Below are 20,676 nucleotides of genomic sequence, written 5' to 3'. Positions count from 1 at the left end.
AAAAACAAAAACGAAAAAACAACAAACACTTCAACACAGTGGTTCTTTATGCCATGAAAAAGTGAAAGCATCTTCAATGTTTAGAAACCTCAAAGCTCACAGAAGGTTATAAACTGAAAGTAAAATCTTCCTTCTACATCCTCATTCCTCTATCCAAGCCAACTGCTATTAATGGTTTCTTCCAGAATAACATTTATATGTTTATGAACACTGATATTATTTTTCTTGCTCTTTCACTCAGGTTTGTATACTAAACATTGTTCTACATCGAAATATAAATTGACTTCATCTATAACAGGGTATTTTATTTATAGTATTCATTATCAAAAAACTATTAAAAGATTAATAAAAATTGATTGCTTTTGAATTTTATCTATTATAAGATAGTGCTATAAAGAATATCTTCTACAAATATTTTGAGAAAGCTTCGAAGCTTTTCATTCTGTCTATTGGTGTTTTTCTGGCAGGATTGTACTGATAGGTTTTTGTTACCCAAGTAAGCATTTTTGCTCTGGAGACATAATCCTGTGATAAATAATAATAAATAAATAAATAAGTAGAAAAAATAAAGTGATACTAATACATTTTATCATTTAGGAGTGAGTAAAAGTCAGAGGCGCTGCCTGATGCTCCATCCGAGGAGGAGAGCTATCCCAGCTGAATAAATTTAAAAAGGAAATGGGGAAAACATGACATGCTCTAATGATATACATACAATGAACACTGTTTGGTTGCACAGAAGAAGGGAACTCTGGCATTTGTTGCACGGATGAACCTTGAAGAGATGGTACTAAGTGAAAAGAGCCAACTCAATAACCAAATATGGCTCACCAAGCACAGAGTTCCTGTTTGGAATGATGAAAAACATTTGGAAATATGTAATGGTGATAGTTGTACAACATTATGAATATGCTTAATACCACTGAAATATATAATTAAATAGTTAAGATGGCAAGATTTACTATATATACTTACAAAAATAAAGCAGAGGAAATGGGAGAGCAAATAGAAATGCTTCGATGATCATATCCCATAATGCTGAGGGTATGTATGCAGCGCTATGGAAACCAAGGTGAACGAGCTAGGATGAATCTGCGTAGTGCTTGTGCTAGGGCTGCACAGTATCTGTCCCATGTGGCCACTGTCTGAATGTATGTGAAGGCAAAAGAAGAAAGCCAACCATAGCAGGGAACTGTGTGGGCCGTGGCCTGGCCGTGTACTGAAGAGCCTGGCTTCCTGGGGGCCAGTGTGAGGACAGATTAAGGGAAGCAGAGACATCATGGTCTCTGTGGGACCTCTATCACCAGGTGACAGCAAAAAAGAGAACTACGGGGGGATTAAAAGATAGTTTCCATTTTTTCTTCTTTTCTCTCTTTTTTTGTTTTCCCTTCTTTCCCCCTCCCTCCTCCTTAGTTTTCCTTCTTATTTGAACATTTTCTTCCTATTTCATAAAATCTAGTCTTTATTTTGGTCCTTATTTATGCATTTGGTTTCTCATACCACAGAGTTCAATGTGATGTTTATATGTATGTATTCCATCTATTTTACTCAAAAGTAACATCTCAAAGTGTATCTGTTTACCTAGAATTGTCTCAAGCTTATCCTTCTTTACAGTTGAGTAGTACTCCATTGCATTAAAAAAATACAATCCACTCCTTGGTTGATGGGCATTTGGGATGTTTCCAGGATTTAGCTATGAAAAATTGTGCTGCTAAAAACATGGGTGCACATATATCATTGTGGTCTGACATTTTCAGTTCTGGAAAAATACTCAGGGGGAATAGCTGGGTAGAATGGGATCTCCAATCCTAGCATTTTGAGGACTCCTCATGCTGACTTCCACAGTGGTTGCTCCAGTCTACTCTCTCTCCAATAGATGAGAAGGGTTTGTTTTCCCCAGAGCCCCCCAGTATTTGTTATTGGTTGATTTCTTGATAACAGCCATTCTTTCTGGGGGGAGATGGACTCTCAGAATTATTTTAAATTGCATCTCAAAAATAAGGATGGGAAGTGGAATTGAAGGGAGAGTAGGAGAATGAGGGGGAAAAAAAGAATTAAAATATAGCATGTACAGGTACAAATTCCCTGTGATGAATGTATCATTATGTATACAGATAAAATGTACCAATAAATTAGAGACCTAAAGAAAAGAACTTAAATAAAAAGATAATTATTGTACTGATATGGAGGATAAGCACTACAAGAACAATCAGTGACTCCTGGGGTGGAAAGGCAAGAAAAGCTTGCATTCCGAACACTGGGAATTCAGACCTGCCAATTTAGAGCAGACTCTAGGTTGGTTCTAGCTACTCTAGATTCAATTTCTTCCAATATAGAGAACAAAAGCAAAAATTAAAATAGTAGGATTCTTTTGTTATCATATTATCATAATGCAGTTAATATTTTCTGCGATCTACACCCACTGTCAGAAAATGTTAGTATAAGTTATTCTATGAAACTGGAAAATCTCTCATATTAATTTAATAGGGATCCTTAGAAAATGAGCTACTAACCACTCACATTTCATCCTATCTTCTCTAATTGAACTTAAACCAATAAAATATGTCAATCGAGTTTTAGAATAGATTTTACTCTAAAATGCAGTCTCAAAAATACTTTTCCTATTATTAATACATACATGTAATATATAATGTTTACATTCCTTGTGGAGGTTGGAACATGTACACAGCACATACTAATTTCTTTTTCATTCTTCATCCTTTCTCCCCTTCTCTCCTCCCTCCATCCCTTGAACCCTTTTCTTTTTTTTTTTTTTTGATACACATTTTCAGTACCTAATGTTTCCATTCCTTATATGAAGTTGATACATGCACATTTTGAGACAAACATAGCATGCAGTTAAAAATCATTTATTAGTTCTCTACAAAGAGGACAACATCATGGGCCTAATGATTCTAACGTTTAGGTTTCATCCTCTCATTCTGAATAGTGGTATGCTATGGAGCCTTATGAATGATAAGGATAACAAAGTGAAGATTTCGAATCACAAGTAGTTTCATGAAACACCTGTCTTCCAAAGTGTGCACATAAGGCAGTTCTTGCTCTATAGAGCTACATATGATATTTCATTAGCTATGACAGCAACATATTTGCATATCAAAAGTTTTGATTTCCACAGGAAATAAACAACACTAGTCCAGCTTAATTCATAACTCCCAGCTATGTGATTATGAATCTCTGCTCATCTTCCTGTCTCCTGACAATAAAGAATATCAAAATGGTTCTGGGGCACTTAAAGTGGGGTTGGAAAGTCACCTCTGGATCACATTTTAGGGGCATCCACATGCAAACCAGGTGAAAGCTGCAGTTTCCTGAGACATGAGTGGTTGAGGATCTGGGCACCGCCACTCTATTGCCCAGAGATTGATCTTGTACCCAGTTCCACTCTTAAGACATTTAAACTTTCCTTCACTAGTGTAATCCTGATACACAAGTGATGTGCCAGCAGCCCCTCTTACAAGTTAAGCTTTCTACATAGTCATATATATATATAATTTTATATATGTGTATATATATATATATATATATATATATATTTTTTTTTTTTTTTTTTTCTGCTTTAGGTATCTTTCAGAGGTTGCAAACCTAAGGTGCCCCCAAACAAATGTAGTTTTTTCTTTGTTCCTCACCAGGATAAACTTACTCTTGGTTGATCCCTCCCACCCACTTCAACCCTGTTTTTCTTTTTTTGTGATACCGGGGATTGAACTCAGGACCCTGCTCTTGCCAGGTAGGCACTTATTCTACTGAGCTATCTCCCTGACCCTCAACGCTGTTTCTATTATTATTATTATTATTAATTATTATTATTATTATTTTAACCCTGTTTCGATTAACATCCATTGCTTAGGCTCTCAATTAGCAAAATTTAGTTATGCATTCAAGAGTTCAAGAAGCCGCTTTTAATTCTGGGAAGATTTTCTTCTTAGTCACAACTAAAGGGCTAAAGTGGCCAAGATGCTGACTTTGCCAGCGCTTCTCTTCCAGTGGTGGGCCGAGTCCTTCTCCATCCCAGGACGGGCCTGTGGAACTTTCTGTGGTGAAGAAATGTGCAGTCGGCAGCCCCTTGCCATTTGCCACCACTCACGTGGTGGCTTCTAAGACTGAGGAAGCAAATTTTCAGTTTTACTTAATTTTAATGTAAATAGTCATAGGTAGCTAGGGGCTGCCACTTTGGACAGTCTAGCCATGGGCAGAGACCAGGTAAGGATTTTAAAAGCTCATAGAGGGCTGGGAGATGGCTCAGTGGAATAAGTGCTTGCTTGGCAAGCATAAGGTCTTAAATTCAATCCCTGGTACCACAAAAAAAAAAAAAAAAAAAAAAAAAAGAAAAAAGAAAAAGAAAAAAAAAGCTCATAGAAAGTACTGTATCATCAGTATAAGCTTATATTCTGGATTTCTGAGTTCTCTGGTAGCAATATAGCTAAAGAAGGGGCCTCCAAATCAGTTGCCACAATTGAATTTATAGCCCAGTATTCAGAGATGGGTCTCTACTATCATTTTTGTTCATGTTTTTGACACAGGATGTTCACGTGTAGTTCAAGCTGACCTTGAGCTACTGTTTAGGCCAGGTAATGCTTCTGCTTCAGCCTCCTGGGTGCTGGTGTTACAGGTGTGTGCCACCATGCCCTGTCGGTCTTATTATTTTGAAAAGAGTGAAATTATTTCATGCTTCCTTTATTTCAACAAAAATTGTCTAGAGACAAATAAAATGGCCAGTGATCTGTGATAGAAAGTAAGGACTTCAAATTAGAGAACATTTCCTTTCTAGGAACATTTGCCAATTGATAGATACTTTCCTGAGAAATGGTATGCAGGACTTACTTGTACATTTGAGAACAGTTTCTTTAATTAAAATAAATGCTCTCCCAAGCTTTCTATCTTTACACTTCAAGCTGTCTCACAGGCAGAAAGTCTAGCAAGACTTATTTCCAATCTGCAAATGAGCCAATCATGGAGTTTAAATTAGATTTTTGGACACTTGTCAAACAAACATGGACTGCATATTTTTGACATTTCCTAACATTAAGTTTCTTTTTAAAATGCTTTGTGATAAAGAACAGTTTCTATACTAAAAAGCAATATAAAGATATGATTTTATTTTTACGTTTTTATGTATTTGGTGCAGAGTCTTACTACACAGCTCGGACTCATAGCAATTCTCCTGCTTTCAGCCTCCCCAGTGCTGGGATCACAGGTGTGCGCCACTGAACCTGTTCTTGGTGGCCGGCTCAGTGTGCCCAGAGGTGAGGCCAGCATGGCATATGGATGATTTCATTCTTGACATGGGAGCGGGCTGACGTGGCTGTGGCAAACAAGGAACAGGGACAGTCTGCAGCCCTGTTCTCATGAAGCACATTCAGTTATCCCAAAGAGTCCTGTCCTTACAGCCTCCTTAAAGACATTTTGCATAGACCACATACACTGGGATTCTACATTATAATCCCTGATCTGAAAAAAAACAAACCAATATAGTTTGTACAATATTTCAGTATAATTTAATTAATTTATGTATTTTTATAAAAATAAGATCTCCTTAAGCAATAAGAATGAAAAATATTTTTTCCTTTTATTATTAAATATTAACCATCTGCTTGGTTTCTATTTCTGAGCTCCACATATTCCTACAAGAAGGGTTATATGCCAATGTGTTCATTTAAGTTTTTGACTCTGTACTGTAATTGTCAAATCTTTAAGTAGAAGCACACATATCACTATTCGTCTTTACTGACTCCTTTCCTATATAAGGCAGAAAAAGAGGTTGGAATTCTCATTCAATAATATGTTGTATCAATACTATCATTATAAGTAGTTCAAAATCACTATGTTGAATAAAAACATACACAAATGCTGTTAGCATAATGCTGGTCAAATTCCATAATTACATCTAAAGCCAGGTTTAATGATGCCTTTATAACTTTAGCTTATACAATGTTTGAGATGCTTTTTAAGAAAGTAACACGAGACACAGTTGGTTAAGAGAACTCAGGAGGGGCTGGTGTAGGTCAGTGATATTATTCCCCTGAAGGAGCCCCAATGATATTATTCCCATGAAAAAATCTTTCTCTGAGCAAGACAACATGCATTTTGTTAAAGGAAGGAATGACTGTTAGAAGCCTTAGAAAAATCACATTTCCTTAACTTAATGTGATTTTCAAAGATCTCTTGTCTCCATTTTATTTTTTTCAATAATTAAATATTAGGTAGGTGTGGTGGCCCATGCCTGTAGTCCCAGCATTTGGTAGGCTGAGGCAGGAGGATAGTTGTGAGTTCAAGACCTGCCTGGGCTACAAAGTGAGTCCAAGACTAGCCTAAATTACATTGTGAAACTTCATCTCAAAAAGGTGAAAACAAACAAACAAACTAACAAACAAATTCCAAGAATCTTGTCCCTGGATTTCTAATTTAAGATAGAAAACTCTTCCACTTCAAGTATTACTTTAGGAAATTATCTCCTACGGGGCCGGGGATATGGCTCAGTAGAATAAGCACTTGCCTGGCAAGCTCAAGGGCCTGAGTTCAATCCCCAGTTCCGCAAAAAAAAAAAAAAAAAATTTTTCCTAGACATACAATATACCAAGATAATACCAAATAAGATAAAGATGTTTTATTTATAGAGTAAGTGTGATGGCCACCTCTTTCTGCATTTCCAGGTCAGTGAGTATAATGTATTCCATATTTTGTTGCTGTTTTCCAGTATTGAACATGTCGACTTTTCACATTGGAGTCATAAAAGTTAGCGGGATAGTTCTGATGAATAGCAGAACAGCCAGAATAAAGAATAATGCATGATATGAATTCCTCAGGAAATCAATTAATGTTTTTATGAGCAATCATAAAAAATATGATCAAGGGTTACTGGAGAATAAGGTCAGACTATTTGATCCCCAAATAGTTGTTGAGTTCTAGCAATGTGAAAATATTCTGTGCTGAATCAAAACTAAAATCTTCATGCCCCCAAGAGTAAGACATTTTAGAGTCAGAATGTGTAGAACTCTTTATGTGGGTGTCTAAGTAGGCTTTGATAGGATATATATATATTCTGTTATTTCTGCAGTACTTTCAGCTTCTTAATTGACATTTTGCAGATCACTGGACATAGTCTTAGACTGGTTCCTGAATCATGTACTACGTGCTATTAAATAATATGAAAACGCGTAAATATTTTAAAGAGATTTTTGTAGCACTAAGGAAAGCAATTCTAATACAGGGGTAAATGATGATTAATATCAGAAAATAAAGGGCCAGCCAGATAGCTCAGTGGATTAAAGTGCCTGCTTAGGCAGGCACAGCAATGGGGGTTCTATCCCTGGCATGTTGTGCTGACCCCACCCTTGGGGCATGCTGAACCTGCAGTTGAAACTGGGAGTGTTATTGTGCACCTGTAATCCCAGTGCTTGGGAGGCTGAAAACAGGAGGATCACTACGAGTCCAATTTGTGTAGTGAGACCTTGTGGACCCTGTACTAAAATGCATTAAAAAAAGAAAAAGAAAAATTACAGCTTTTACTCCTACACTGTTAAGATCTCCTAAATTGAAAAGTTTCTACTAAATGTTGTTTGGACAAAATATCACATTTGTATCTTGTACTCTGAATAACTACTATGATGACAACAACAACAGTATGAAATACATTAATTATTGTCACTCTTCTACTAACCTGTTTTGAAAATGTTTTATTATGTTTTCTTTTTAAAATAAATTTTTAAAAGTTGCATAAAAGAACTATCATATTGTTCAGATTCATTCACTCTTTCATTCACCCACTGAATACTGAACCCCAAACACATGAATTTACTGATAAGAGTGTAGACTCAGGACGGGAATATAAAGCCATAAAACCAGTATAAAACTTCAATTTGAGGACTGGCCAGATGCTCAGCAGATTAGAGCACCTGCTTAGGAGGAGTGCAGCAGTTGGGGTTACATTTCCTGCGTGCCATGCCGGCCCCGATCTCGGAGTGTGCTGAGATGGCGATTGAAGCTGGGCGTAGTGGGGTGGACCTGTAATCCCAGTGCTTGGGAGGCTGAAAACAGGAGAATCACTATGAGTCTGATCTATATAGTGAGACCCTGTAGACCCTGTACAAAATACATAAGAGAAAAAAAGACTTCAATTTGAATCTTAGGAGATATAAAAAGGGCCAGTGAGATAGCTGAGCGGATTAAGCACCTGCTTAGGCAAGCGTAGGGACCAGAGTTTGATCCTGGGCACTGCATGCTACACTGGCCCCAGCCCCTGGCGGGCTGAACTTGTGACCAAGTCTGGGCCTGGGGGTGCACACCTGTAATCCCAGGACTGGGAAGGCTGAACACAGGAGGTTCAGTATGCGTCCAACCTGAGTAGTGAGATTCTGTACCAAATAAATAAATTTAAAAAAAAAAAGAATCCTAGGAGGTGGTACTTTCTCTCAAATCATTCTTAATAATGGGAATAAATTTGCTTGAACCATTGCACATCGCTCAGTGCTTGTCAAATGAGCTGACATAACCATTTAGATGGAAACCCTTATCTGTATATTGCCAGTGTACATTGCTCATCAACCACAAGCTAGCCTAATGATACAATGCAGCAAGGTGTAAGAGAATCAATTTCATTTTGTAATTGAAATACTGTATGTTTGAACAACCATGTCCTAGTTTTTAACATCTCCTATTTTAAAGAAGCTTCAGTCAATCAAAACACTGGAGCCTGTTTCTTGAAGTAGCAACTGTTGATAGCAGTGGTAATGGATGTGCAGAGGGCCATTCATGTGCCTAGTAGCAGGCAAATGATGAAAAAGGTTAGAGCTATCCCAAGGCCAGAACTCAGTGCAGGGGTGTGTTTCAGCTCCAAAAACTTGGCTATGGGTATATCACAGTGTATCCTAAGGCTTCCTTTTTAAATTCTGCCAATATCAAGCAATCCAGTTTGCAGCCTTTCAGACATGAGAACCTTTTTGTGACAAGAAAATTTCTTGAATAACCATAATACACTTTTTGTTACACTTTTGCTTCTGTTGATAAGATTTGAAGTAAATGCACCCAAGCTAACCTCTTGTTTAGTTGCTATGGAGTCTCTTTAGTACAGTGCTAGGTCAGTTCACAAACTTACTTCTTGCCATGATTCTGGTTGCAAACTGAATTGGATAAGAACTGAGTTGACTTCCCCCACAAAGTCTACATTGAATCTGACCAATGAATATAATTAGGTTCTCATCTAATTTGGTTTGCACCATAATTACATAAAGAATTAAGCTCATGAACTGAGGTACCACTGCACTTAAATTAACAGCCTTTTGTGAAGGTCGCAAATGTCCAAAAAGCGCAATGATGAGGTCAGTTGGTCTCTGCTGAGCCATCAGGTCTATAGGAATTGCAGTTCAAAAAGAATAGTGGTAGGGGAGACAGAATTAGACATCAGGGCAGTAAAGGCAGACGGAAAATGAAAGCAAAATGACAGGTACATCCATTAATTCATCATTTCTCCTCGTTCTTTTCCCAACTTCTCTAAATTGTAAACTGTGGTGGCTTACAATTCTTCCATGAATTCTGTGATACTCTTTAAGGTAAAACCTGTCTTCTCTTAGTGTAGGCTGGATCTAGTACCTGGTTTCTCTTAAATAGAATATAGTGAAAGTGATAGAGTACAGCTCTGGGAATTAGGTCCTACAGACATGGCTCCTTCTCTACTTCCTTTTGGATAACTTGATCCAAGAAAAGTTAGCTTATGTCATGGGGACAAACAGCATAAAAGAAGAACACATGGTCATGAGCTGTGACCTCCTGGCTGGGAAGTGTTTTCGCCAATAGTGGTGGACTAAGTCATGCTGGAAGTGGGACTTCCAGTTGCAGCCAAGCCTGCAGGCAGCAATACCTAACCTCCTAGGAGATCCTGAATGAGGACCATCTGGTTAAGGTCCTCATGGATAATTCCTGACTCTTAGAAATGCTAAAAAATAACAATTGGTCATTATGTTAAACTGTTAAAATTGGGACTATTATACAGCAGTAGATAACTAATACATAAACTAACAAACATACCTCCTCAAATAAACGAAACAGAACAAATCAAAATTAAAATAAAGACCCACTAACTAGAGTTTCCAAAGAATGAAAGTGCATCCTCAACCTAGGCATCTGCCATTAGGTAAAAATTTTCCCTAAACTATCTTAATCTAAAGGTACTGAAACAATTGCATTGATTTCTAACATAAATTGCCATGATGTTGAGCTTAAATATATATGCTACTACAATGTCACATTGCATTCAAAAGGGAATGTAAAGGACTTCAAGACATAAAATTACATGAAACCTCCAAAGTTCTCAAAACAAAGTGAACGACTGAATGCCAAAAATGAGCCAAAGGAAATGGCCACCTTGTGAAGACTATTAACATCTTAAAAATCTAGCTTTATAGGAAGGATGGAACAACAGTAGGCAATTATCTGGAAAATACACACACTTTAGCCATGAGTCTAAACTGATTATAACTCATTTTAAAACAACACATCTGTCAGCATTCTGATCTAGAATTTGGCAGCCAGCTTTAGGCCACTCAACAATCAAGACTGATTATGACTAAGGCTGAAGAGTGTGGCTTGATTTCCATAATTCCCAAGGATGGCAAATGTCACTTCAGTTTGTATTCCAACACAACTATGATTATTAATCTGTAGATATTTCTTTTCCACCAGGCATCAGGAATCCCATTATTTTTAATCAATTTTTTGTAATCTGTTACACAACCAGGATTTTGTTAGCTATGTTGCATAACAGATACGGAGCTTTACTAATGATAAAAGATGCCAACCTGTGCACAGATAACTTATTGGAGTAGTCTATCAAAATCAGACATAGGTAGTATGTCCTATTACCCTTGCCCTTCTTCCACCAGCTTCTTATCAAGTTGTAATTTTAAAAGAAATTTTTCTTGTCAAAGTTTAATACTATTTTATATGCACATATGTTTTCTTCCCTTACCAGTTTGTGTGAAATTTAGTATGAAGATTATTATCTGTTTGTCATTTCAACCATTTAGCAAGCTTTTGTGTGTTGGAGCTGTACTTTCTGCCACTTTGACCACCAGCTTGCGGACGGAAGTTCATTCCCATACCATTCAAGTCACGTGCTTTGACCTTCTGGAACAAATACTTGCCATGTTGCTTTGCCTGCTTCTCTAATCGGCACTATTAGCTTTGCTCAACTCTCTTTAAAATTATTCTTCTGATGCAATAATAGTTCAAGTTATCCCACCTAATCTCCATCATATTTCTTGAAATACCTAGGCACACAGGGTCACTAGAGCTTCCTTGATGTGGAATTTAATTTCTCCTCCAACCAGTCTACTGAAAGTTAGCTCTGTGGAAAGAATATGTCTTTATATCATCAGAACACTGAAAGAAAAGTACAGAAGTTTTGTGTAGTGGCTTTCTATGTCAGCATAAATACTTAGATAAGCGATGAAAGCAGATAACCTTAAGCCAATTCCTTCTCTGAAAACAAATACATATTAATTAATTCAATATTTAACTTTCATATTTGAGGCCCTATATGAGAATTTAACAATCTGGGTTTTATATATTCATTTAAAGATATCTGAGTTCAAAGGAAAAGTGAAAACAACAACAACTAATACCTTCGCAAAAGCTACTGACTGCAGCGCCACGGCCTAGGGCGCAGATGGTACTCACCCCACAGCCCAGGCTGCTGACAGCTTCACAGATGACTTTCTTCTGGCCCTGCTCGGGCAGCAGCCCTGCTCCACAGCCAGGGTGAGGGCACAGCACGCCTCCCATCTGCAGCACACACTCTTCAGCACCATACTGCTTGTACCGGTTATACTACAAGAAGGAAAGGAAAGGCGAGCTTGTCAGAGTGGTTGTGCATAGGCAGGGATGTGCTGGCACAGCCAAAGGGAACATGGAAGTTTGCAGAGCCAGATTCGGTACAAAATGTGTGGGAGGAGAAGGACGTGGAGGGCAGGTTGTGGTACAACACAGAGAAAGTCTTCTCAACTCAAATACAAAATGAAGATTAAAAAAATGAGCAAGTGAAGTGTTTATTCTTTGCATTTTTGGCTTCAGAAAACAATTCATGGTAACCAAGAAGGTGGGCAGTTGCAGCACCACAACACTGCTGTTATTTCTTTCTCTTTTTTTTTGCAGAACCGGGGATTGAACTCAGATCCCTGTGTTTGCCAGTCAAGCGCTTATCCTACTGAGCCATCTCCCTGGCCCTCACTGCTGTTATTTCTATAACCCTCACTGCTGCCTCAGCACCCATAGCACAGAGGATAGGGGAGCACTTTCACCTTCCCTCAAAACAGGAGAGAGAGCCATAAACTCATGGACCCCTTTCTCTGTCCTGGTTAGAGGAAGACGAAAACATGGCCTTTGTAAGTCTAGCCTTGTCATTCCTTTCCTTGCTTATATCCCATGACATAGGTGCCTTGGAGCCCTGAGATGGGGTAAATCCGCTAGGTTTCCAAAATGTCTCTTGAAGTGTAATTCAGGAAGGCCTGGAAATGCTTACTTGGGTTGTTTTGGGAGCATTTTTGCAAAATGTACAGGAGTAGGTAGATGGAAAAAGTTGAAGATCCTTCCTGTATCACCATTCTAAACCTTCCAGTTTGTTTGAGGTCCTTTCCCTATCTCAGGAGGGAGGAAGTTGGGATCTTGGGTCATTTTCATCTCTTCTTGAGCTCCCCACCCCCAGTCTAACCTGGAGCTTTCCTTAAAGTCAGAGTACCCCACTTCCTCGCTAGGGCCCAGAGATGTTCTGATTTCACATCTTTGCTTACTTGCCTTTAATGTTGTTCCTCAACCTGCATCAGTCAAACCCAAACTCATGGTACCCTTTTCAAGGTTGTCTTCATTGCAATTTTAAATTACTGTTTTTCTACATTATTTCATCATATTATCTTCTAAAATCATTTTAGGTCAAATGGATTTACTCAGCTATTGTTAATTTATGGCACATTTACTGAGCACCTACTATGTTTCAGACACTAGTGTGGGTCAAGTTGAAGACAGCAGTGGATAAGATAAACACTTGCATCCTTATCCACAGACTATAACCAAGGTGGAAGGTAAAAGTGTACAGTGTTTCAAATGGCAATAAGTGAGGAGATTAATGAAGAAGGAGGAGACAGACTCAGGGAAGACAGGAATTACAATTTTTTAAAGAGCTGAGTAGGAAATGGCTTTCAGAGGTGGTCCATCTGAGCTAACATTTGCAGGAAACTGGAAGGCAAGCTGTGGTAGGACCATAAACAGAATAAAGGGCCAAGGGCGTAATGTGCTTAGTTCGTTCATGATCCAGCCAGGAGGTTAGTGGGACTGAGGCAGAGGGAAGCAGGGTAGGGGGATGGCAAAAGGTGAAAGCAGAGCATTCATGGGGTCAGGATATCAAGGTTCCTGATAGCCTTTGGAAGAACTCTGGCTGTTAGTCGGAAAGACACCAAAGCCCTTGGAAATCTCCGAGGGGATGAGTGACGTGATCTAACTATGGTGTTAAAGACATTCATCTGGCTTTGATTTTGAGAGGGATCTGGAGGGGAAAAGAGATGCAGGAGGCAGGGTTGTAGGAAGGAGCTCATCTCAGCATTTCATGTAAGCAATGGCAGTTGCTAAAGCAAGGGAAGTGGTGCTGGATGTGAGATTAGGGGCTGAATTCTGGTTATCTTTTTTGAAAGTAGAAACTGCAGAATTTTCAGGCATATTAGATGCCTGGTGTGAAAGATGAACAGGAGTATGAATACAATATACTTTCCTGCAAAGATGGGAAGGGGGGAATCCATGGAAGAGAAAGGAGTGTGTGGGGGTGTGTGCCTAGGGTGCTTAGAAAGAAGTAATGATTTCCATTATGCTAGCTTTCAGTTTAGTATAGTGTATAGATGATACAAGTTGCTGGTGGCTCACTGAATGGATGAACTTGGTGTTTACGAGGAAGGAATCAGTTACCGGTGCACATCTTGGATTCATCAGATATCTCTCTCCTCTACATTTGCCTTGCTTTCCCAGTCCAAGAAAGAATGATGATCGGGCTGAACCTCTTTGGACACATGCTGATTGTTTCTACATGAAATGACATTCACTATGACATGGTCTAAAGTGGCATATGGTAAATTAGAATCTATGAGTTTATGGGGTAGGATCCTCTGCAAAGTGTCATCATGCAATTATTAGGGATGGAATAAAGATATTTTATTGGGTGGTGAGGAATGAGACTATATAAATGAGAGATGATTACACATTAGTAATTGTTCCATGAATTTGTTTATTTCATGAAAAATAAAAGAGTATTTCATAGTCAAATAATATGAGAATAACAGTAGTTATTACACTGTGTATTGTTATTTAAAAAATCTTTTATTTTGTTTATATATTTATTTGGTACAAGTTCTTGCTACGCAGCTGAGATTTATAGTGGTCCTCCTGTCTTAGCCTCCCCAGTGCTGGGATTACAGGGGTGTGCCACCATGCCCAGTTTGGTGGCCAGCTCAGTGTGGGGCTGGCATGGCATACAGTGCCAGGGATTGAACGTGAGTCCTTGCGCTTGCCACACAGGTGCTTTGACCGCGAAGCTATCTACCTGGCCCTGTGTATTGTTATTTTTAAACTAGTTACTCAAAGTAGAAGTCAAATCAAAAAGAGTTTTACAAAAAAGAAGCAAAAAGATACCACAAATTTTCTTTTCAATGAATTTAACTTGTAATATAAATGAAATCAACTAGCATATATTGAAAGATTTTTTAAAGCAATGTAATTTGTATTTTGGGGAAGTATTTGCAATATTCTCTATTTCCTATTTAGTTCTGTCTCTGTCTCTGTCTCTCTCTCCCTCTCTCTCTCTCATGTTACTCCCTCCCTCTTTATTTGTGAATATATCTTCTTTTACCTAGATGACCAAATGATTATCTTTTTCTTTTTTTTTTTTTAGAATCCAGGACATTTATTAGGATATATTTTAGTGCTGGTCATTTTTGGATCATTTTCACAAGCACAGTATCATAAAATTTTATTGACTTATTTTTTGGTATATATTTTCATGCTTAAATGTTTTTTTATGATTCGGAGTACTCATATATCTTTCTTACCTATCTTCTAAATCCATCAACTTCTCTCATATTTCTATGTTTTAATTTCCGTCCTTTCAAAAAGTTTCTTCCTTTTCGCTTCTTGCATCTCTTAAGACAGCCTCTGCAGCTCCTGCTTACATCCGCGTCATTTCGTAGTTGTTCACTGTGGAAGAGCGATGAGCGTTCGTTTCCTCTGTCTGTGGACATTCCTCACCTGTGAAGGCGAAGGCCTCGCTCTGCTTTCCGTTCTCTTGATCCTTTTAGCAACTTTGCAGGAGACTTAGCTGGGGTTTCTTTCTGTTAGGGCTTCTTTTCTGTAGCTCCCTTTTACATAAAATTAGTTTTTCCGATATTTTAGAAGTTGGTGGGATTCAGAATATATTTTATATCTTGACTTCTTTTATTGTTTTTGGGTTGTGTTGAAAAATATAAGGCTCATTACTGTAATTTTCTAACTCTATTACCTCACGTTTAATTTTCTCCATTTTCCTTTTTGTATTCTGGGCAAATTCCTCTCATCATGGAATTTTATGCTGACAGAGATCTTTTGATGGTCACCTCTTGTGAGTTCAGGGGACGAGAAATGTTCCAGTCTCTTTAGAGCTTATTGCATAGCCTTTGCCCTCAACCCGTATTTGTATGCTCTGAGCTGGGCCTATTACGTTGTCAGTAGCTGGCATACAACAAATAACTGTACAGTGAGTTAATGAATTCTTTGATGCCATTATTTTTCAATTAATTAAAGAATTTTGATAAAATAATGACAATGGGAATTAACAGTAGTGATTCAGGATGGTCTGGCCTACACACACACACAAAAATTAAAATAAATTGCTTCAAAAGAACTGGTTATTTTTCTCATCATTGTACAACTTCTCATCTATTTATCTAATTCTCTTAAACAGGTTCACTACCGTGACAACATGGTAAAGTGGCTTTTACTTAAGAAGAAGCTAACCTCTAGCTCAAGTCCTATGTCACTTTAGAAATTCTTAATGATGGCATTTATAGCTGGCTCTCTACTATTACTGGAATATGCAAAACTTAGCTTATCTTTCTGTTTACTGGAAGAATTTGTAAATAATTACTGTTATTTATTCTAGTTATGATAAACATAAAATTCCTTTTCTAGGGGAAGATAGATCAATTAACATATGAGTTTGGTAGCCTCTGATGATTCAGAAGTGTTCATGACATGGGAACTATGCTTACTGGAAGCATAACCTTTTTTTTTTTTTACCATTGTGAAATTCATAAGGAAAACTTTTGACCTAGAACCAATAATGCACTAGTGTTCACAGAAAGACGAACACTCTAAGAAATTTTTGGTAAGTAATTACGTATGTCATTAGCACAAAGCTTCATTCAGTTTCTTCCAAGATGTGACCCACATTTTCACCTCTTATTGGCATAAAAATGCAACTTTATTGAGAGAATGCTGCTACCTACTTTATGGAGAGTTGTAACAAGGTAGTGCTAGGCAGACAGAATATCTATATTTATTTCAGTATAAATGCATAGAGTAGTGGCAAAATAACTGACAGATTAGTAAAAAGAACAAGCTATTTCTTTGATGTTATTTGCATCATTTCCAGGGGCTATTTTTACTTATCAGTACTGGACAACACTGTATAGATAGAAGTAATTGGAGGAATGTGATTCATTTGTAATGGAGAGTGGGTCTTTACAGAATCCATTCTTAGTGCGTTCAAAAGTGGCAAATTAGCCAAAAATCACTCGTGTGTTGCTTGTCTTTGCAACGTGCAGTGGGCATCTGTGCGTGTGTAGTGCACGCACACACACATCCACGTGGATATGCTAACATTATCCTGCCACATGATGTTGTTCAGGCTTTATGACTAGTTTGCAAATTTCTAGACGTGCTTTCACAGTCCACAAAAGGTAAAATAGAGCTGGCTACATCATATGTGTAAAAATCACTGGAAATAAGTGTAAATGTTACCAAAGCAAACTATTTTGAATCTTAAAAAAGCAATAAAATTTTTCTCTTTATATTTCACTAGATTATAGTAAAATATTCTGTTAGTATGCCCTACCTAGGTAAAATCTTGACTCATTGCTATGCTTTATATTTTATTTATTTGGGGAGTAAATTATTCAGTCTTTATGTGTGTATGCTCATAGATTCTCTTAAGAACAGGAAATATTCATTTTAAAGTACAGATTTCATAGAGGTTTCAATAAATTCATATTTTAGGAGTCTAAATAATGGGTCATGGGAGACTACAGTGAAATTGATGCTGTATTTTGTTGGCCTGTAGGAAGTTAGAAAACTTGGCTTGGGTAGAAGATCATTCTATAATGAAGTAAGGGTCAGAAGTTCAAGCCCCTCCTGGGCCAGGGATCTCACCCTTTCCTTCCAGCTAGTGGCTGCATGTTAAGTATGTTAAAGGAAATTGGGTGCTTCAGAGTGGATGTGTTGAAAAGCAGCTGTGTCTACACAGCCCCTCTCCTCAGCAGGAGGGGTTATCCTGCTTCCTTGGGGTGTTTACTTTGCAGGCTTTCATAGAAAAGCAAGCAGGAAGGGATCTAAATTTTAAAACTAAGGAATCTGAAATATAGAGAAACTGGGTAAAATGAAAATCTGGGAAAACAGGCAAATGTTCTGTTGAAATGAGTCAGGGCTTGTCAGTAATCCAGGAGCTGCCTGGCCTTCTTTCAAGTCCTGGGAGCTGAAAAGACGCTGGTGCTGCACCATCAGCGTTGGCCAGGGCATACTTTTGGGGGTGCTCAGGTACAGCCCTTGCCTCTGGTGACTTGCCTTTGTACCTTGGGGATTATGTTAAACCTCCATCAGAGCATCTGGGGATTTCTGCCTGGGCCTCTCGCTCAGTCCTTGTGGTAGCACTGCCAGGCACCTGGAGTAGAACAGCTGGTGGCAGAATGGCTTCTCTGTGCCCTCAGCTCATGCTCCACCTGTGCTGGGAGGTGGCTGATGAGATAGATTATGTAGTCATCAAGAAGGGCAATCTGTGCTTAACTCCACAAAGCAGAGAACCTCCACCCAGCATGCAACACAGACGGTCCCACTACGGAGACCACCCTTCCACCATATCCAGCGGTCTCCATTTCCCTTCTTTTATCTCTTTTTTTCTGCATTTAGTACAGGGTCTACAGGGTCCCACTATACAGATTGGTCTGGTAGTGATCCTCCTGTTTTCAGCCTCCCAAGCGCTGGGATTACAGGTGCATGCCACCATGGCCAGTCTCAATCACCATCTCAGTGCTCCCCGGGAGTGGGGCTGGCATGGCATACTGGGGATCAAACTCCAGTCCCTGCATCTGCCTAAGCAGGCACTTTAGTCCACTGAACTATATGACTGGCCCATTTTTTTTTTTTAAAGGTACTGAGACTTGAATTCACAATCTTGCATTTGCCAGGCAGGCTGCCACACCATTGAGCTAACTTCCCAGTCCCTTATATATTCTTTTTTTTTAATTTTATGTGTTTGGTACAGGGTCTCACTATTCAGCTTGGACTTGGACTAGTAGTGATCCTCCTGTTTCAGCCTCCCCAGTGCTGGGATTACAGGTGTACACCACCATGCCTAGTCTCAGTGGCCGGCTCAGCGCATCCAGGGGTGGGACTGGCATGGCGTGCAGTATGGGGGATTGAACCTGGGTCCTTGGGCTTGCCTAGGCAGGTGCTTAGACCACTGAGTTATCTCTGCAGCCCCTTACATCTTTTTATTAAAAACGAAACAAAAACCCCAAATCACTATTCCTCATCCTTCACTCATAAACTAATGAAAACCAGACCATTATAGAACATCCTTTTTGTGATGAAGAAATGTAAAATGACTTTATAGAGGAGTGCTTAGTCATGATGAAAACACTTCCCCTTGCTATGCAGAGAATGTCTTATTTTCTCTATGTATAGAATGCATGTGTGTTTTCAAAGCACTCCTCAAATTGTCAGCAATCTTCATGTTATTTTTCTTCCCTTGCAGGTGGTTAGCCTGAGTTAGTGACAGCCTTGTGGTTCCTGTCATACTACTGTTTTTATTCTCTGCTCCATTACTAATAATGTTCTCTTTGTCCCTGGATGTCTGCCAGCTGGTGATGAGTGAACTGGCTAGAGAAATGGTTGCTCACTGTATAAAAAATATCATTAAGATGGTGAAATAAAATGTGAAGAGGAAGCAGATTTTTAAAAAATCTAAAAATTAATTGGCACGACAGACTGTATCCTGCAACTGATGAAGCATTTTTCAGATGTTTCAGATGATATGATGCCAGAAAGTACCTCAAATTCCATTGGCTGTGGACTCTTCTAGAAAGGATGTCAAAGCCAGTTAGCCTCTTTGTCCCCTTTCCAGCAGAGACACAGCAATGTGCACAGTAACGGTAAGGCCATGAGGGCAGATAGCATCAAGCTGTTTTCTCACGACGGCCTCACAGCAGGTGAGACTTCCGGTCCCCTCCCCCCCAACAGAAGCTCCAAGCCTGCTCTCCTAACGAGGAGCGTGGCAGTGAGCAGGACTGCCTGCAGGCACAGGTCAGCCCACCCTTTCCTCTAGTCCAGAGAAATGGCGTGGCGTAGTATTGTGAGTCCAAGAAGTAGGTCCTTCAGATAAATGGACTTACCTTTGACTTCCTCAAAAGGAACTGTGGTTTGTGTCACCTATCCCTCCTCGTTCCCCTATCTCTCTAGGCTTCTTCTCTCTGCTCTGTCTCTCCATTCTTTTTTTTTTTTAGGACCGGGGATTGAACTCATTCCCTTGCGCTTGCCAGGGAAGCGCTTACTCCACTAAGCCATCTCGCCGGCCCCTCCTCTCTCCATTCTCCTCTAGGTGAAGCTCCTTGTCCATCACTAAAGCAGCTTTGAAGGGTTCTGAGTGATTCTGAGGCCAGCGGGAGGGGAAGAGTGACATGCCATTTGTTCAAAGTTTTGTGTAATGTTATGGGTGCAGTCATGAATATTTAATAAACAGATTGGAACTTGGATGAGACACAAATAGTTTTTAAGACTGATTTTCTGGATTTCAACATTAGCCTGTATATTTATAGCTAAGTGGCTTTGAGGAGAACAAGCCCGTAACACTGAGGAAACCTTCGCCAGGCTAAGACCCAGCCTGCTGTCTGTAGCTAGGAGCCACCTCGAGATGAGCAGGGCTGGCAACCCCGTCTGCCCACTGCCTCCCTGCAGAGACCGTCAGAACACGTCCAGAGCTGCTCCATCAGGCTCTCTGTTCCTATCAGGTCTGTATATCCTCCAGCATCAGACAGATTTTATTCTTCTAAGCTTCTTCTTTGTGCCTCCTGGAATTTCTGAAGCACAATAAACAAACTCTCCTATGTAGTCAGTGTCCTAGAATGTTTCTCTCATTGACTTAATGAAACTGTCACTCTGTCTTCCAGCTGCCCTGGATGAGGCTTGCATTTCATTTCATGGGACATACTTCAAAGCCCAGGGTGGTGCTGGTTTCCTGGCTACTCCCTGACCCTGCAGGTCCCCTCACCTGTAGGACGCCTTGCTCCTCAGAACTCTCTTCTTTGGGCTACTATCATGGATTTAAAATGCCTGCTGGTGACTCCAAATTTACATCCATGACTTCTGAACTTCATCTAC

The 20,676-nt window shown here is 39.2% G+C and overlaps 1 protein-coding gene across 2 annotated transcripts in view; it reads right to left on the bottom strand.

The window, feature by feature from the left end:
* Prkn (parkin RBR E3 ubiquitin protein ligase) overlaps window positions 1-20,676 on the bottom strand; it is a 1,575,591-nt gene that overhangs the window by 211,333 nt on the left and 1,343,582 nt on the right. For both annotated transcript variants that reach the window (XM_023699288.1, XM_023699289.1), the window contains exon 9: window positions 11,695-11,844. In XM_023699288.1, the coding sequence (XP_023555056.1) occupies window positions 11,695-11,844 (150 nt within the window). The remainder of the gene's footprint in view (window positions 1-11,694; window positions 11,845-20,676) is intronic.

The sequence above is a fragment of the Octodon degus genome, unplaced genomic scaffold (genome assembly GCF_000260255.1).
Source record: "Octodon degus isolate 3935 unplaced genomic scaffold, OctDeg1.0 scaffold00112, whole genome shotgun sequence".
Lineage (NCBI taxonomy): Eukaryota > Metazoa > Chordata > Mammalia > Rodentia > Octodontidae > Octodon > Octodon degus.
This window is presented reverse-complemented; position numbering and strand designations above follow the sequence as displayed.